This window comes from Diospyros lotus, chromosome 5 (assembly GCF_014633365.1).
Source record: "Diospyros lotus cultivar Yz01 chromosome 5, ASM1463336v1, whole genome shotgun sequence".
Lineage (NCBI taxonomy): Eukaryota > Viridiplantae > Streptophyta > Magnoliopsida > Ericales > Ebenaceae > Diospyros > Diospyros lotus.
The window spans coordinates 1,151,243-1,165,861 of NC_068342.1; the positions used below are offsets into that span (position 1 = coordinate 1,151,243).

Genomic DNA, 14,619 nt, shown 5'->3' on the forward strand with positions numbered 1-14,619 from the left:
GGAGACTATAGCGAGGCGGTAGTCAACGACGGAAGAAAGAAATGAGAGGGAGAGATGAGAGAGAAATGGGATAGGTAGAAAGAGAGATCCAAAATAACTTTTTTACCCCAAGATAAAGTCGTCCAAGGTGAACAAAATCGCACTCCCTCAAATAACTTCGCAAGTCTCGTATAGTTGTCCAAATGTTTCTTTCTATTTTCTTGTTTTGTAATATACTACAAAAATGAGAAACAACTCTAGCAAAACAATATCAATAGACTATAAAACACCCCCAACCCTTTTCAAATTGCCCCCGGCAAAATATAATTCCCCCTTCCGAAGGACCAACAATTATGCTCAACTCAATAACCATGAGGAGACAAACTTCCAACGCCCACACAATTAAACATTGTCTTCTAATGTTGCATATCTCTCTTCAGCATAAACCAAGAACTAAACTCTGCATCTATACAATCTTGAGCAGACAAGCACAACAAAGAAGATTGAACCATGTTTCGAGCTCACCACTACCCTGCTGCACCAAAACCCACCAAGAAAGAAGCAGAGAATGACCATGATATAGGCATAATTACTTTCATTTTCAATATTATACTGTACTACATCAGTTCTCATTAATAAAATACAGTTCTCATTAAGAGAATTTGATATATATAGGCATTACTTTGATATATACAAAAATGGATCTGGGAGAGGACTGAACTAGACTTTAGTCCATGCCAACTTCAACCCAAATCCATGTAAATTAATTTTTTTTTAAGTTTTTAAATTGTTAGCCCATATTCCTTTTAAACAGTCTGTGTTCCTCAACCCTTAATTTAAATATGTTGTTCCAAACCAAATCCATAATCTAGCCCAAATCAAAAAAATTTGAATTGACCAATATCCAAATTCATTACTCTTTCCATTCTCTCTCTTCCTTCACGTTCACAAATACCGTTAAACAAAAATAATTTTTGTTATATATGAATTCATTATATTTACTTTCTTAATTTTATCCTTGTCTTTTAAATTCCTGAATTCGCCCCTATATATATAGATATATATATATACACGTTAAATATGTAACGGCTATGGTTACATAAGAACAGAAATATATAGTTTTGAGTGTCTACACAATACAAAGCAAATGGCTCTCAGAACAATCATCTTCTCTGGAAATTCAACTTTCCAATGCAGTATGCAAACAAGGCAGCAAAAAGAATGGGGTAAACAATGAGAAGAGCTGCCACCAGACCCAAGTGATCATGGTGGAACCCTAGATAGTCTCTCAAGAAGGCCGCCACGGATTTTGTTCTCCAAAAACCACAATCTCCTCCTCTATATCTCCATACTGCGAGGTAAGCAGCCCGTTTATCGACCAGGATGTTGGGATTAGGTAGTAAAACCATAGCCACCAGTTGGGAATTTGCTGCAACAGAAACAACATACCAAACCTTTATCCCATGATGTGAGGTCGACTATACAATGAAAAGAGACTATCAACTAATAGTACGGTGTAGGTTGTCAAGTTTAAGAAAGAAAATTTCACTCAAAATACATCAAACAGCTATTATACCAAGCCCACTCCTAGAACACTAGTTAAATGGCTTTCAATGCATTCTCCCATCATCACAACATAGAACCTATGTTCTAATATAAATTTTAACCCAAGTGCAGCATATTTGGTACAGCTTGTTTACCAAGTAGAGAGTAGTAGCTTACCGGTTGAGGAACTACAAAACCAGAGAAGAGATTAAACATTGTGTAGAAGGTAGATTGTAGAATCGCAGCTACTGGGAAGCTTGGTGTCACCGCGATAAGTAGCATCCCCAGATAGGTGAAGTAGAGCAATGTGCAAAATATGATGTAGAAGTACCAGAAGACTTTATAAGCAGACCAATAAAACCCAACCATGGGATATGTGAGGACTGTGAATGCAAGAGCTTGGGCAAGCAGATAAGGAACCTCAATTGTAACCTGCACAATCAGAGTGCATACTTGAATACATGGGATTTAATATGTAAATCTTTGTGAAATTATTTACTTGAAGAAGCTCAAAAGAGAATTTTACCTGTGCTAGTGCATAAGCCCAAGGAGCATACATCCCAGCTAACCTTTCCCGGTATAGAACAGATCGCTCAGTCGATACGTATGGCAAAACTGATGAGGAATTATTTATGCCCAAGAAGATCACAGCAGCAAACATTAGACCAAGTATGTTGAGCAAACTCTGTTGGTTGTTTCTAACAAATCAAAGGGATATCAATATTAGACATTTGCACGAACCTATTAATGAAAAAATACTAGAAAAACCAAGATCCTAGGTCGTTAAAGGTCAATGGGATACAAAGTTGCATTCTGTGGAACAAACAGAAAGCTTTGAATTTGAATGCTCAGATGCAGTAGAACTCAAACATTTCACTTATGTATCATTCTGCAGTCTGTGGGCATCCATAGCAATGCGATACATTGAACCATGATGATAATGCACAATTTCTGGAAACAAGATATGTTTACCAAGTGGCATGCCAAATAGCAAAGGTTAGCCTCTGTACTTACCAAATCTATCGTTTTGTTGCTAGTAGAAATTATATAGCATTCTTTCTAATTGCATGAATATGGCATGCTATAAAGAGGTCAGATACCAAGGTTAATTTTAGTTCTGGACCACTTTTTTCAGCAGAAGCAAGAACTTTATGATTTATCAGATATATACCATAACCTTAGTTTAGCTCTAGGAACTTACATTTTCCTCCCTTGATCCCAAAATAGAAACCCGAAAAGCAACGAGGCTATAAGTGTATACATTGAACGCATCAAGTTGTACGAAGGACTCCTCCAATAAGACAAGTGTTGTTTCCAGAGACAGCACTTGAACTGTCCCCAACTGTTCTGTGAAAAGCGGGTTGGGAAGTACAAGTCTTTTGAACCAGGAGGTGGAGTAATGAACCTCTTTACAAGCTCTTTATTGTTCCTACAACAAGAATATTAGGAACATTTCATGCACAAGCAAATTAATAAGTTGCTGATAGCATATACTGTAAGGATCATGGTATAGGTACATCATTGCGTACACTTTGAGCTACACAATGCATCATAAATGACAAAAATACCCCCCGCACCTCATGACCTCGCCTCACTACACCTCCTCGCGCCTCAACGCAGTGGTGAGGGATATTTTAGTTATGCGCATCACCACCTCACACCGCCTCACTGCTTTGGGTGAGGGTATTTTAGACATTTTAGCATTATTGTGTAGCTCAAAGTGTACACAATAATGTACCAATAACATTTTTCATATCCTAAACTAATTGATGATGAGAACCCAAAAAGATGAAATTACTGAGTTACCCCCAAAGAATAGTAAGTCATAGCTTGCCACACATCCTTATTATCAAGCAATAGGAAAGTGACACATATCCTTTATCCAGCCCAAATCCAAATAAGGGATTAACCTGGGTCTCAATCTAGGTGGACCCGGGTCAAATTTGATAGGGTTGTCTAAATTTAAATTCAAACCAGAGATCACATTATTTGATAACAGTCAAATTTGGGAATCCCAAAGAAAAACTCAAGAATCCCAACAAATCACTGGAATAACTCCAAATATCTCGCATCTTTCAATCTATATAAAAGGGGGACGCTTACAAGTAAAATCATTTGACCACAAAACTCATATTTTACATACATTTATCGTCTTCATTATACTGACTTGAGCATCAAAGGATATACCAGGAGAACCAGCCTCGCCTTTTCTTACAGGTGCTCAAATTGAGGTATAACTATGGCGATCGGTCTCTTATTCCATCATAACAAATAAATAGGTAACAGAAAAAACTAGATTCACAGTTTTCATTCTTTGCCAATGGAGAATGATGACTGTGAGTACTAAATTCATAGAGTTGATAAAAGTTTTAGGTCAATTATAAATTCACCATTAAACATTAATATCTGCCTAGTGTTAACCTTTAGCTTAATGAGTCCTGGCAGTTTAACTTACTGGTACAAAGAAGAATTCTTATAAATTTGGGCAAAATCAACACCAAGTTCAGCTTCTGAAGATGGAGAAGTGACCTCTAACATCCATGTTGCGGGGTTGTGATTTTTTCTGATCTTTGGTACCCCTGAGATACTCTGTTCCAAAAATGGATAAATAAAATCAAGATCAATCAAGGGTCAATCTGGTCACAAATGGTATTACCATAAATATGTCTATATATGACAATGAGGTTTAAAAATCTAACTAACAACTGACCTCAAAATATTCAATGACACTACTTGCATGCTGACCCAATGGCCCAGAATAGATAATACGCCCACCAGGTTTCAATAGAATTAACTGCAATCAACGTAGGGATGTGAAGATAGCAAAGTTGCTTTAAAGTAAATCAGACACATAAAAAAGAAAAAGAAAAAGGAAAAAAAAAAAGAAAGAAGAAAATAAAGGGGAGCATATCTATGAATGCTTAGGGTAGAAGGTTGCAACTGGTGCTGGCACCAGCCTCTACCTACTGGGAAATTGGAAGGAGTGAGAGGACCTCCAACGAGTTTGAGCCATACCTAACCTCCAGCTCCAATAGGTACAAGTGAACCAGTAGCCCCAAATCACCCTAATAGGTGCATGGAACAAGATTCAAATCCCTAGCCTTAGGTGCTGTATTAACAGAACCACGTGGCCATTGCTTGGATTTTTCATGTCTCACAGCCTAGTCAAATGGCAAGTTAGAAACTAGGAAGGAGTTTATGGAGCCAAGAATTATTAGGTGGATCCGGCAATGCATCTAGTTTCTATAACACTATGGGTCCTCACCTAAAAGTGCTACCTAAAGTTGAGTGTTGGGTTCATGAGACCACATATATAACCAAGACCTAATAATTCTTCCTGGTAAACTACCAATATGGGATTGGGTTGTGATAAATTCCCCTACCTTAATTCCTGGTGTCCTCACCAGACAAAAATGTTATATCTCAATCTGATCCAAGTCAATCTCAAACATTTTTCAAGCTCGCACCTACTTGACAGTGGTTTTGGGTTGGCTCTATTATCACTTGTTGATAGGTCCTCAGCAAAAAATGCTAGATTAAGTTTATTCTTGGATTCATGAGACCGAGTAATACACTCAAGACTTCCCCAATAGACTACCAATATCAGATTGTGACAGTTGCTACAAAGAAAATCTTCAATTCGCATGATTAAATTTTTCAGCTTTCATGTTGTAAATTCTCTTAAACGAATCTATTAGTCAGTTTCATACCTCATCAAATGATTCGAATATGTCAATACTCGGTTGGTGGATGGTGCAGACAATAGTTCTTCCTGTATCAGCCACATTCTTCACAGCACGCATGACAATGGCAGCTGCTCTAGCATCCAATCCAGATGTAGGTTCATCCATGAAAATAATTGAAGGATTAGCAACAAGCTCCACAGCTATGGTTAGCCGTTTCCGTTGCTCAGTTGATAAACCATTGACGCCTGGCAAACCAACTAAAGAATCTTTGATTCCATCTAGCTCAATGACCTCAAGCACTTCTTTGACAAATTCCTGTAAAGACATGCTACAGAAATTAAAACTAAGGTAACATATTAGTACTCAACTTCTGTAGACATAGTTCTTACAGTTTTAGTTTTTGAATCAATCTGAGGATGCAGACGAAGCCAAGCAGAATAAGTAACTGATTCTTCAATGGTAATTTGAGGAGAATGTATGTCAGCTTGTTCACAATATCCCGAAATCCTTGCAAATGTGTCTTGAACCTTAGGATACCCACCAATTCTTATTTCTCCCTCAATAGTACCACTAGTTTTCCTTCCAGAAAGGACATCCATAAGAGTTGTTTTCCCAGCTCCACTAAAACCCATCAATGCTGTAAGAATACCAGGTCTGAATACACCTGATATATCAGACAGAAGTTGGAGTCTTTTCTGGGCGAGACCCCTTTCTCTCATTGCCTGAAACCAAAAGACAACCACCAAGTAAAGTTGATACATATGGCTCTTGACATCTACAGGCTACAGCCATCTTAGAATTATAATTTTTTCTGCATTCTTTTATGATATTACCGAGGGGGTCTCTACATTGTATTGCAAGTCTCGAAACACCACTATTAGAGGTTCAAAAGGTAAAACCATTTTCCCTGTAAAATGATATTAGACACTCTTATCAAATCCGGAGAAATGAACTCACAGAAAGCAGAAAAGAATAACAAAATAATGCATGGAGAATACAACATCTAGAGAATAAAATGAAAAGGAAAGAGAAGAGAAAACTGACCTTTGTTTGGTTCTGTCACAACATCTGTAGGGGAACCTCTGGACTTCCCATCCAAGTGAATACCAATCAAGGAATCTTCACTTGCTTGAATTTGAGAAAGTTTTTCACTTGTAATAACAGCACGAGAGCCAGGAGCTGGTTGCATTTTTAAATGTAGTCAAATATATATATATATCACCATTGGCATTCTTTAAGTTGACTTTTTATATTAGAAAGGGGGGCTTACGCTTAAAGAAACTCAACGCCAGGGCAAAGCCAGTATTGAAAAGTACTGCAAACCCAAATAAGGCACCAAGTGAAATCCAGAAGAAGTAATCATCAAAATTCAATCCATGGCTTTCAAGTGTTTCTTGACCTATCGCAATGTTTGTTGGCAGTGTCTACATAAAGAAAAGAACAGATAACTAAAAAGAGTTCTTGCTGTAAGTCCAACTAGAAATATTAAATAATGAAAGAACATAAAATTGAGAAATCATAAGCAGGTGTAACGTGGTTTGCATAGGGCTTGCATCCTGAATTTTGTGTATGACCAGCATACCTACCAGTATCAATTGATGTGATAAGCATTCAACAAACTAATTATAATATCATTATTTGTAGAAGACCATTAAATTCATGAAAATATCATATTATGTAAGAGATGCAACTAAATTCAAGGCAAAAAAGAGCAAGGAATAATTGTTTATAAGAAACAGATCAGTAAAGCATGCCACAAAATGAGAGGTGGTCATGGATGAACACAAGGGTAGAATGGCTTAAATAAGAAACAATACATCCCTCAAGATATGGAAGGGAAGAATGCACTAAGCTCAGCCAGGTCAATGAGTAGGCACTGGCAATGTATGGGATCAGTGTTGTTGCCAATGTCCAAAAGAAGTACAGAATAGAAGACATGAAGACAAGGTGAATATCTCGTCATCTATTTGATTTTTAGAACAAATATTTTGGAAAATAATTCATAGCCCTTGCCGGAGGGCAACTATATCAAGATGAATTCCACTGCAACTACTTGATAGTCTGCCAAAAAGAATGTTAATGTAGTTGCCATTATTAGAGGAACCAACAGTTTTAGACACTTGCCTGTTGCCATCGCGGAGCAAGGAATTCATTTACAGCAAGACCTATCTCCCCATATGTTATTGGTGAAACCCAAAATCCCCATTTCAACCAAATTGGCATAGCAGCTGCAAAGTAGACAACATAAGCCCCACCAATTTTGATAAATATGATAGTGAGATAATAAATTAAGCTTAATGAAACCATACATTTTGGTACAATAAAGCCACCAAATAATAAGACAGCTAATATAGCCAAACCACCAGCTGTGGTGGAAGCAACCACAGTACGAAAAATAGATGCTATGAAACGGAACATGGATACTGACGTTAAGTGCGCAGCAAAAAGCAGAATGAAATGGCGGAAGAACCTACAGTAACACAATGAAAATGGAAAATTAGTCTCATTCCCAGTTTGTTTCAAATGCATGTGCTTGTGCCTACTGAAATCACTGAGGATGGCTGCTTGATCAAGAGAAATGTTTAAATGTTGAACCCTTGATCACAAAAAAAAGACTAAATCACTTAAAGATTACCTCCCGGCCTCAGGACTGTATCCAATGACATAATAAGTCAGACAAGTCCAAACAAGAGATTCCAACAGTGAAAAAGGGATCTTGAGAATGGTGGCTGGAATTGCATATGCCCAAGCAGGGTAAAAGCATAAGTCTCTGTGTTTGTAGAAAATTGCAAGTCTTGCTACAGTCATGGACAACTCTGGAAATCCATCAACTAGAACAATGACGAGAGCATAGAACAGAGCACCCAGGTAATAGTTTGCATGAACAACATCAACATCCATTTGACTTCGCAAAAACACAGTCATTGTGATAGTGGCGATGACAACAAGCTGAAACAAGAGGGATTAAAAAATTCCATGGAGTGTTAGACACATAAGACTAAAGATTTACGGGTGAAAAATGCATGAATCTTGAGAATGTACAGCCAGAAACAATTGAAAAATGAAAGATTAGGAAAGTACTGATCATAACCTGAGTTGCTTTGAATATATACACAAAGGAATTCCTCTTCATTAGAAGAAATTCCCTTGACATGCAAGCTTTAAACAATTCCCATTTAGGAAGGGAATACACACTAAAAAAAATGGCATCCTTGTGGCACAGGGCTTTCGGGAAGGGCTCTGAAATCTCCTCATCTAGGTTCTTCCCTAGAAATGACTCCTTGAATTTCCTAGAAAACATATCAACTGAGAAAAAACTATGAGCTTGTTCAGTTCGATACCAATACTGTGCTTGATCTTTTCTTGATATAACCTGCAAAGCATTGAATAGGTCAACTATATCACTTGGAAGAGTAAGGCAATAATAAGGAAGTAGATTGAGTTTTTAACCAACTTACCTCCTGAAGAAAGTCAGCTACCCCTTTCCTTTCAGGGCATCTAAACCCACACTCTTCAAAAAATTCTAAAACATGACTTCGAGGTCCATGATAAACAGTTTTCCCTTCATCCATCAAGATAACATCATCAAAAAGATCAAAGGTTTCTGGGGATGGCTGAAGGAGTGACACAAGTATGGTAGCATCCATGATATGCGCCAGTTGGTGAAGACAAGTAACAATCTGATACGTGGTGGAACTGTCTAATCCATTTGATATTTCATCCATGAATAGAGCTTTTGTGGGACCTACAATCATTTCCCCTGCATAAAACCAATGAAGATTATTCTTCAGGAAAATAGATGGGATGCACGCATATGAATCTTTTGATGATCCAAGCCATTGGTGGGAGGCTGCCGATTTTAAGCAGAGGTCCAGATCCCTGTTCTGCTATCATGGCACTGCAAGAGGTGGCTTCCAGTGTGAGACTTTGTGAACTTTGGGTTTCATGATGATGCAAGGACCTACAGCGGAGGCCACAGATAAAGTGCCAAAGTGCACCAAGTGTCACTGAGGAAGCAACTTCCTGAAGTCCCACCACATCAACAAACCAGAGGCTTGAACCTGATATCATACGGATTGACCTACCAGTACCTTTGTAATATGCGTTAATGCCACAAAGATAACCGAAATTGGAAAAAATTATGGCTCTAGTTAGCTCAAATCCTATGAGCTGAAAGGTAGTTGATATCAGTAATAAGTTTTTTTGTGCATTAGCACCAAAACTGTAAGTTATATGGTTTTTTTTATCTTGCTAATTCATCAAATAGTATACACTCAAGTCTCAAAATACCTGTAGTTACTCTTTTCTTTTGACCACCAGAGACGCCTCTTCTCATGGCATCTCCAACTATTGTATCAGCACAAATATCGAGTCCAAGAATCTGATAATCCATGGCAATGATCGGAATTCATCAACATGTAAAAGCATGTTTTATCAAAATTCAAGCTACAGAGAACTGCAAGCCAACTTTGTTGAAAGACAATTACTTTTAAGATGTAGTCTGCCTGAAGGTTTGTCTTTTTTCCTTCAATGGAAGTAGCCTGTTAAAGCAAATCTTAGTTGTGAGATTCCTAGTTCACAAACTGCCAAAAGAATAACAGGAATAGTGGAAAGAACATAAGACAATGTATGGTTTTTAACTACGTTACATTTTACATAACTGGTTAACTGCATCCAATATGCATATGCAGATAAAGAAATAAATTTTGTACATATGAGAATTTTCACTCACGTATCAGAAATTCATGTCAATATAAAGACATTGATGAGCTAAGCATCTATGTTTCACGATGCAATAAAACTACAAATCACAAACAAAAGCTCTGCATTTGTTTTTATGGGATAGATAATAATACATCAACAACAACAATCAAAAGCCTTAATCCCGCTAGGGGTGATTGGCTACATGAACTCTCTCTCTTTAACCATCTCTATCTGTGCTCATAACTTTTGTAAGGCCATATATCTCATGTCATGTCTAAGGATTCCAACCATGTTTTCTTGGTCTTCCTCTATCTTGTTTGCCACAAAGGAAGACAATCCCACCAATTAAATCATATTTAATGCTAACAAATATGCAAGGATATAAATGTCATCTCATTTTACTGTTATCCAAGTAAACAAACCTTCATGTAAGTATCAATATCTGGATCTGGGATAATCCCTGCCTGTTTCTCTCTTCTGCTGATATCAGTCATAATCTCTATAGAGACGTCAAACAAGTTGATTTAATTACCATAGTAACATGAGTTAAATTAGTGTATCATAGTAGTGATATTTGCCTTATGCCTGAAACACAAATACCTGCCCTGCTTCCTGTGCCCTGACATCGGGCTGAAAAATCAAGTGTTTCCCTCACAGTCATCTCAGGGATATGTAGGTCATTTTGACTGATATAGGCAGACGTTTTCTGGGGAACAAACTCTTCGAGTTTGTACCCATTATAAGAAACTTCCCCTGTAACCTGTTGGATGAATGGATGGACATGAAAACCATGTTATAACTAAAACTTAATGTAAGTGGATAACTCAAACAAATTGGATGGTGCTTGAAGTTGCATATACACTGTACAAAGAACAAGACCATGCCAATTAAAAACTAACAAAAGCTCCCTCTTTTGAGTACATGGAAGACAGAGGAAACAGCTTAATCTAATTCTTTGCATGAAACAGAAGGTAGCTGTTGGAGTCCAAAAAGCAAGAAGATTGTTGTAGAATCTAAAAGGTGCACCTATGACTTTTCAAATGTTGTGAATTTTGCAGAATGGCTTTACTAATTATAAAGAGCATCATGTTTGACTAATGCTAATATTTGTATGTCATCAGCAATCATTCCACCAGCAAGAAAATTAGCATAAAGAGAGTGAAGACCTCAAGAGATTTGCTCAAATTTCCAGAAAGTGCTTTTAATAAAGAAGTCTTCCCACATCCTGGAGGACCAAGCAATAGAGTCATCCTGCAATAAAAGTAAGGCTTCTTAGTTGAATGAGTTACTGAACTTTCCAGGCAACAGTGAACAAAAACAAAAGGTTTCATTTCTAAGATATTGAAATTTCGAATAGAATAAAATTTACTAACAAAGCATAATGTAGAAAAAAATATCCATTCATCAGAGCATACTAAAATTTAATTTTAATACACTCATCAAATACTGTAGCATCCTCTCAGCTGGAAGGTAAAGGCTGCAAAGACCCCCGCAATGGTCGGAGCCTTGTCCACTGATTTTTCCTTTGTCTAAGCTCATCAAACACAGATTTTTAGGCTCACAGATGATATGTTCCCAATTAGAAGTAGAACTCCAACACAGTAAGCTAAAGTTCAACCATTCAATTTTTCATACTCAAATTCGAAGTAATCGCCAAAGATGGGAAATTGAATGGTGCAATTCTAATTTAAAGATATAAATCATTGTAGAAATAGTTGTTCAATTCACCATAGCTAAAGAGCAAAGAGTTCAGACTGTTCAATAAACATAATTATGTGATTTTTAAGTATTGTTGTATAATAAATCTATCTTCCTTAAAAGGGGAAATATTACATGTCTCATCACACATATTTTATTGCGCAAGATGGGAGTCAGGTCATGAAAAAATTTGAACACAAATTTGCACCACTAAAATTTCTAATTCCCAGGTGAAGGTGACAAAGGAAATTGTAGATGAATTAACAGTAGCTGGGATTAACAGTAACATGTAACAACAAGAACAGGGTGATGAAATCTGTCTACATATATGTTGTTTGCATCGATCAATTCAACAATTGGATTGGTGGGAAATAATATGCTTGAGGTTAATGGTACTGACAGGAAAACCAGAGCTTACATGAGGGGAAGCTTTGAGAAAAGACATCAAGTTGCCCAGATAAATTTCAGGGTTCCCTAGTGTTTAATAATCCTATGTTGAAATAGTAATATTTAACATAGATTCAGATTCAAAGAATACCTTCCAGGCTTAATGATACCACTGATACCGCCAATAATCGTTATCTTGGCTTCTTGTGACTTTAAACCTGGAAGCTTAGCACAATCCTGTTAAGCAAAATGCACCAACCAATTTAGAAACTTAACAAGGATGATGCGGGATCTATTTTACTGAAGGCTTCTGTTGGACGTCTCACACAGAAACATAGATTCAGATATCTACTTCTCAAGCAGAAAACAGTTCAAGATAAGACCATTTCCTTTACTGGCTTGTAAAACCCTAAAAATTTGAGGTAACATGACAATCTAAAAATCAGTCATGGACTCGACAAAATCCAGGTTGTGACATGGCTCAAGCTAGGAATTTCTATTTTGGATGACAATGTAAGCTTAAGATAAGAAGTATGCACGTAAAACTCACTCACTTATCATAGGATTGGATGTGACACTAGGATTGGATCTTGGATGCATCAGAAATCTATGTAGATGATATCTTCCCTATTTACTACCAACTGATTAACAGATTAAAGTTAAAGAGTGTCAAAAATTAGATAAATATTAGTTCAACTAGGGCATCTCTAGTGGACACCCAGCTCTGCAACAATCGGGGGAGGGTTGTCCTTGTACACAACCTTACATTTGCTCTGTAAAAAGACTATTTCCACAACTCAAACCAGGGACCTTCCTGTTACAAACGAGTAACTTGACAGTTGCTACCAAGACTCGATAATTAATTATCAAAACAAACTGAACACAAAAAGAAAAACATTTCTGACACTAAGATTTTTATGGTTTCAGTTAGAATCTACTCATGGTCATATGACTGAGTAGAAAAGTTGATTTCCACAATGCAAGCATGCATAGGCAAATGGTACTCTCTAAAGTTAACTTTAAAAGAATCAGGTACTTACATGAACCATGCTTTTGAGAGAATTCCATAGAGTTGGGAGGGGTTTTCCATGAACTATCTCACACTCTGCTTCCACTTGGAGATTCTTGTATCTCACTTCCACAGTGGGCAGTTTTACACCAACCCTTCAAGAAACAATAGAAAGTTAAATGTAATTAAGCACTGGCCCATGAATAGTCAGCATGAAGATTGTAAATTAAGCACCCAGAGATGAATAGCAAAGTGTACAGGGCCTAGAGAGAATAAAGTTAATCCATCAGCATATGGAAGATAACATAATCAACTAGGAAAAATCATTAGTAAGTGGGCATTATAAGAACATAAAATCCAACGGATAAAACACTTAATTATCACTGCCAGTAGATGGTATATATATATATATGGCAATAATTTGCAGACATATCACTGTATTGAGATTAAAATGAAAAGTTCCTACTTGTCCATTCTTTTTCTCAGTTTCTGCAGCAACCGGAGGTTGTCGTTCTCAATATGTTTGATGAGCCTCTCAATGAACACATGCCGCTCTAAAGCACCAAGCTGAGTAACATTGACTACTTGTTTTCTTTTAAGATCAGTTCTGCTTCCATCATTTTGATCAAACAAAGACAAGCTCAACCTTTCAAAAGTAGGCACTCTTTCAATTGCAGCCCACTCTAATACAATTTCATTATCAATGTCTTCATCCAGAGATTTATAGTCCAAACTGCTCCGGAAACTAGAAGTATAATGCCGAAATGAAGATCTCAAGCTTCTTCCTATCTCTGCTAGATCAAATCTCAGAGATTCTATTTCATCGGCACCAACCAACTGGGCCATTCTGAACAACCTCAGGGAGCATCAACTGGAACAGTGACAAGAGGCAAAAGAATAGAGGTATATATAGATTTCTAGTTCCTCTACAGTTTTGAAATAATAAGATTGATTAGGTAAGTTGATGCAGAATATGCTTTATTCTTAGTAAAAAAATATTGACAGGCTAAAGCACGCATCACTTTGAAAATGTTTTGCTGGAGCAATGTCATCTGTGGAGTGTGTCTGAGAGAGAGACCCCATGCGCGCGCGCGGGGGGGGGGGGGGGGCGCTATGTGAAGTTTCAGTTTTGCTTATTAACTAAGATTCTTTATTCCCAGAAGACAAGGGGAAAAAGTGCCTCAGTTTTAACTAACTAATTACAATGCAGAGGTGGTTGACTGTCCTGTTCAATGTTTTCTCCAATAGCATTGATAGTTTAGCAAAAGCCTGCAAACTCTAAGTTCTAGACCAAAATCAAGTCCATTTTTCTAGCCCGTAATTAAGTTTATTGAAGTAATAGGCCAGACTCTTCTCTCTTTTTTCAACTTTAAATGTTCTCTAGATTTAGTATTAAGTTGTTTATACGTGATGGAGGGAGGGAGGCCATTCTGTAAAGACATGATTACTTCATTCTTCTTAATCTCAGCCAGCTCAACTCTCTGTGACTGCCCCAACATAATGGTGGGAAAAGGAGAGATGACTATATAGATCTATAGATGCTCCTCTAATTTTCATCCAAAACGATTGGTAAGGTAAGGATCAGCCTTATTTGCTGACAAGACTGATGAG

At 37.2% G+C, this 14,619-nt stretch overlaps 1 protein-coding gene across 1 annotated transcript; it reads right to left on the reverse strand.

Annotated features, from left to right (window-relative positions):
- Nucleotides 1–1,079: 1,079 nt before the first annotated feature.
- LOC127802057 (pleiotropic drug resistance protein 3-like) lies at nucleotides 1,080–13,898 on the reverse strand. Its single transcript, XM_052337718.1, is given in 25 exon segments — nucleotides 1,080–1,291; nucleotides 1,294–1,408; nucleotides 1,702–1,956; nucleotides 2,051–2,222; nucleotides 2,726–2,953; nucleotides 3,980–4,113; nucleotides 4,235–4,318; nucleotides 5,235–5,525; nucleotides 5,600–5,932; nucleotides 6,044–6,117; nucleotides 6,255–6,389; nucleotides 6,481–6,634; nucleotides 7,335–7,438; nucleotides 7,520–7,680; nucleotides 7,846–8,159; nucleotides 8,302–8,583; nucleotides 8,669–8,970; nucleotides 9,501–9,591; nucleotides 9,698–9,751; nucleotides 10,337–10,413; nucleotides 10,515–10,674; nucleotides 11,081–11,165; nucleotides 12,151–12,236; nucleotides 13,040–13,163; nucleotides 13,475–13,898. Coding segments are annotated over 25 exon segments (4,344 nt in total). The 5' UTR covers nucleotides 13,855–13,898; the 3' UTR covers nucleotides 1,080–1,142.
- Nucleotides 13,899–14,619: the final 721 nt, after the last annotated feature.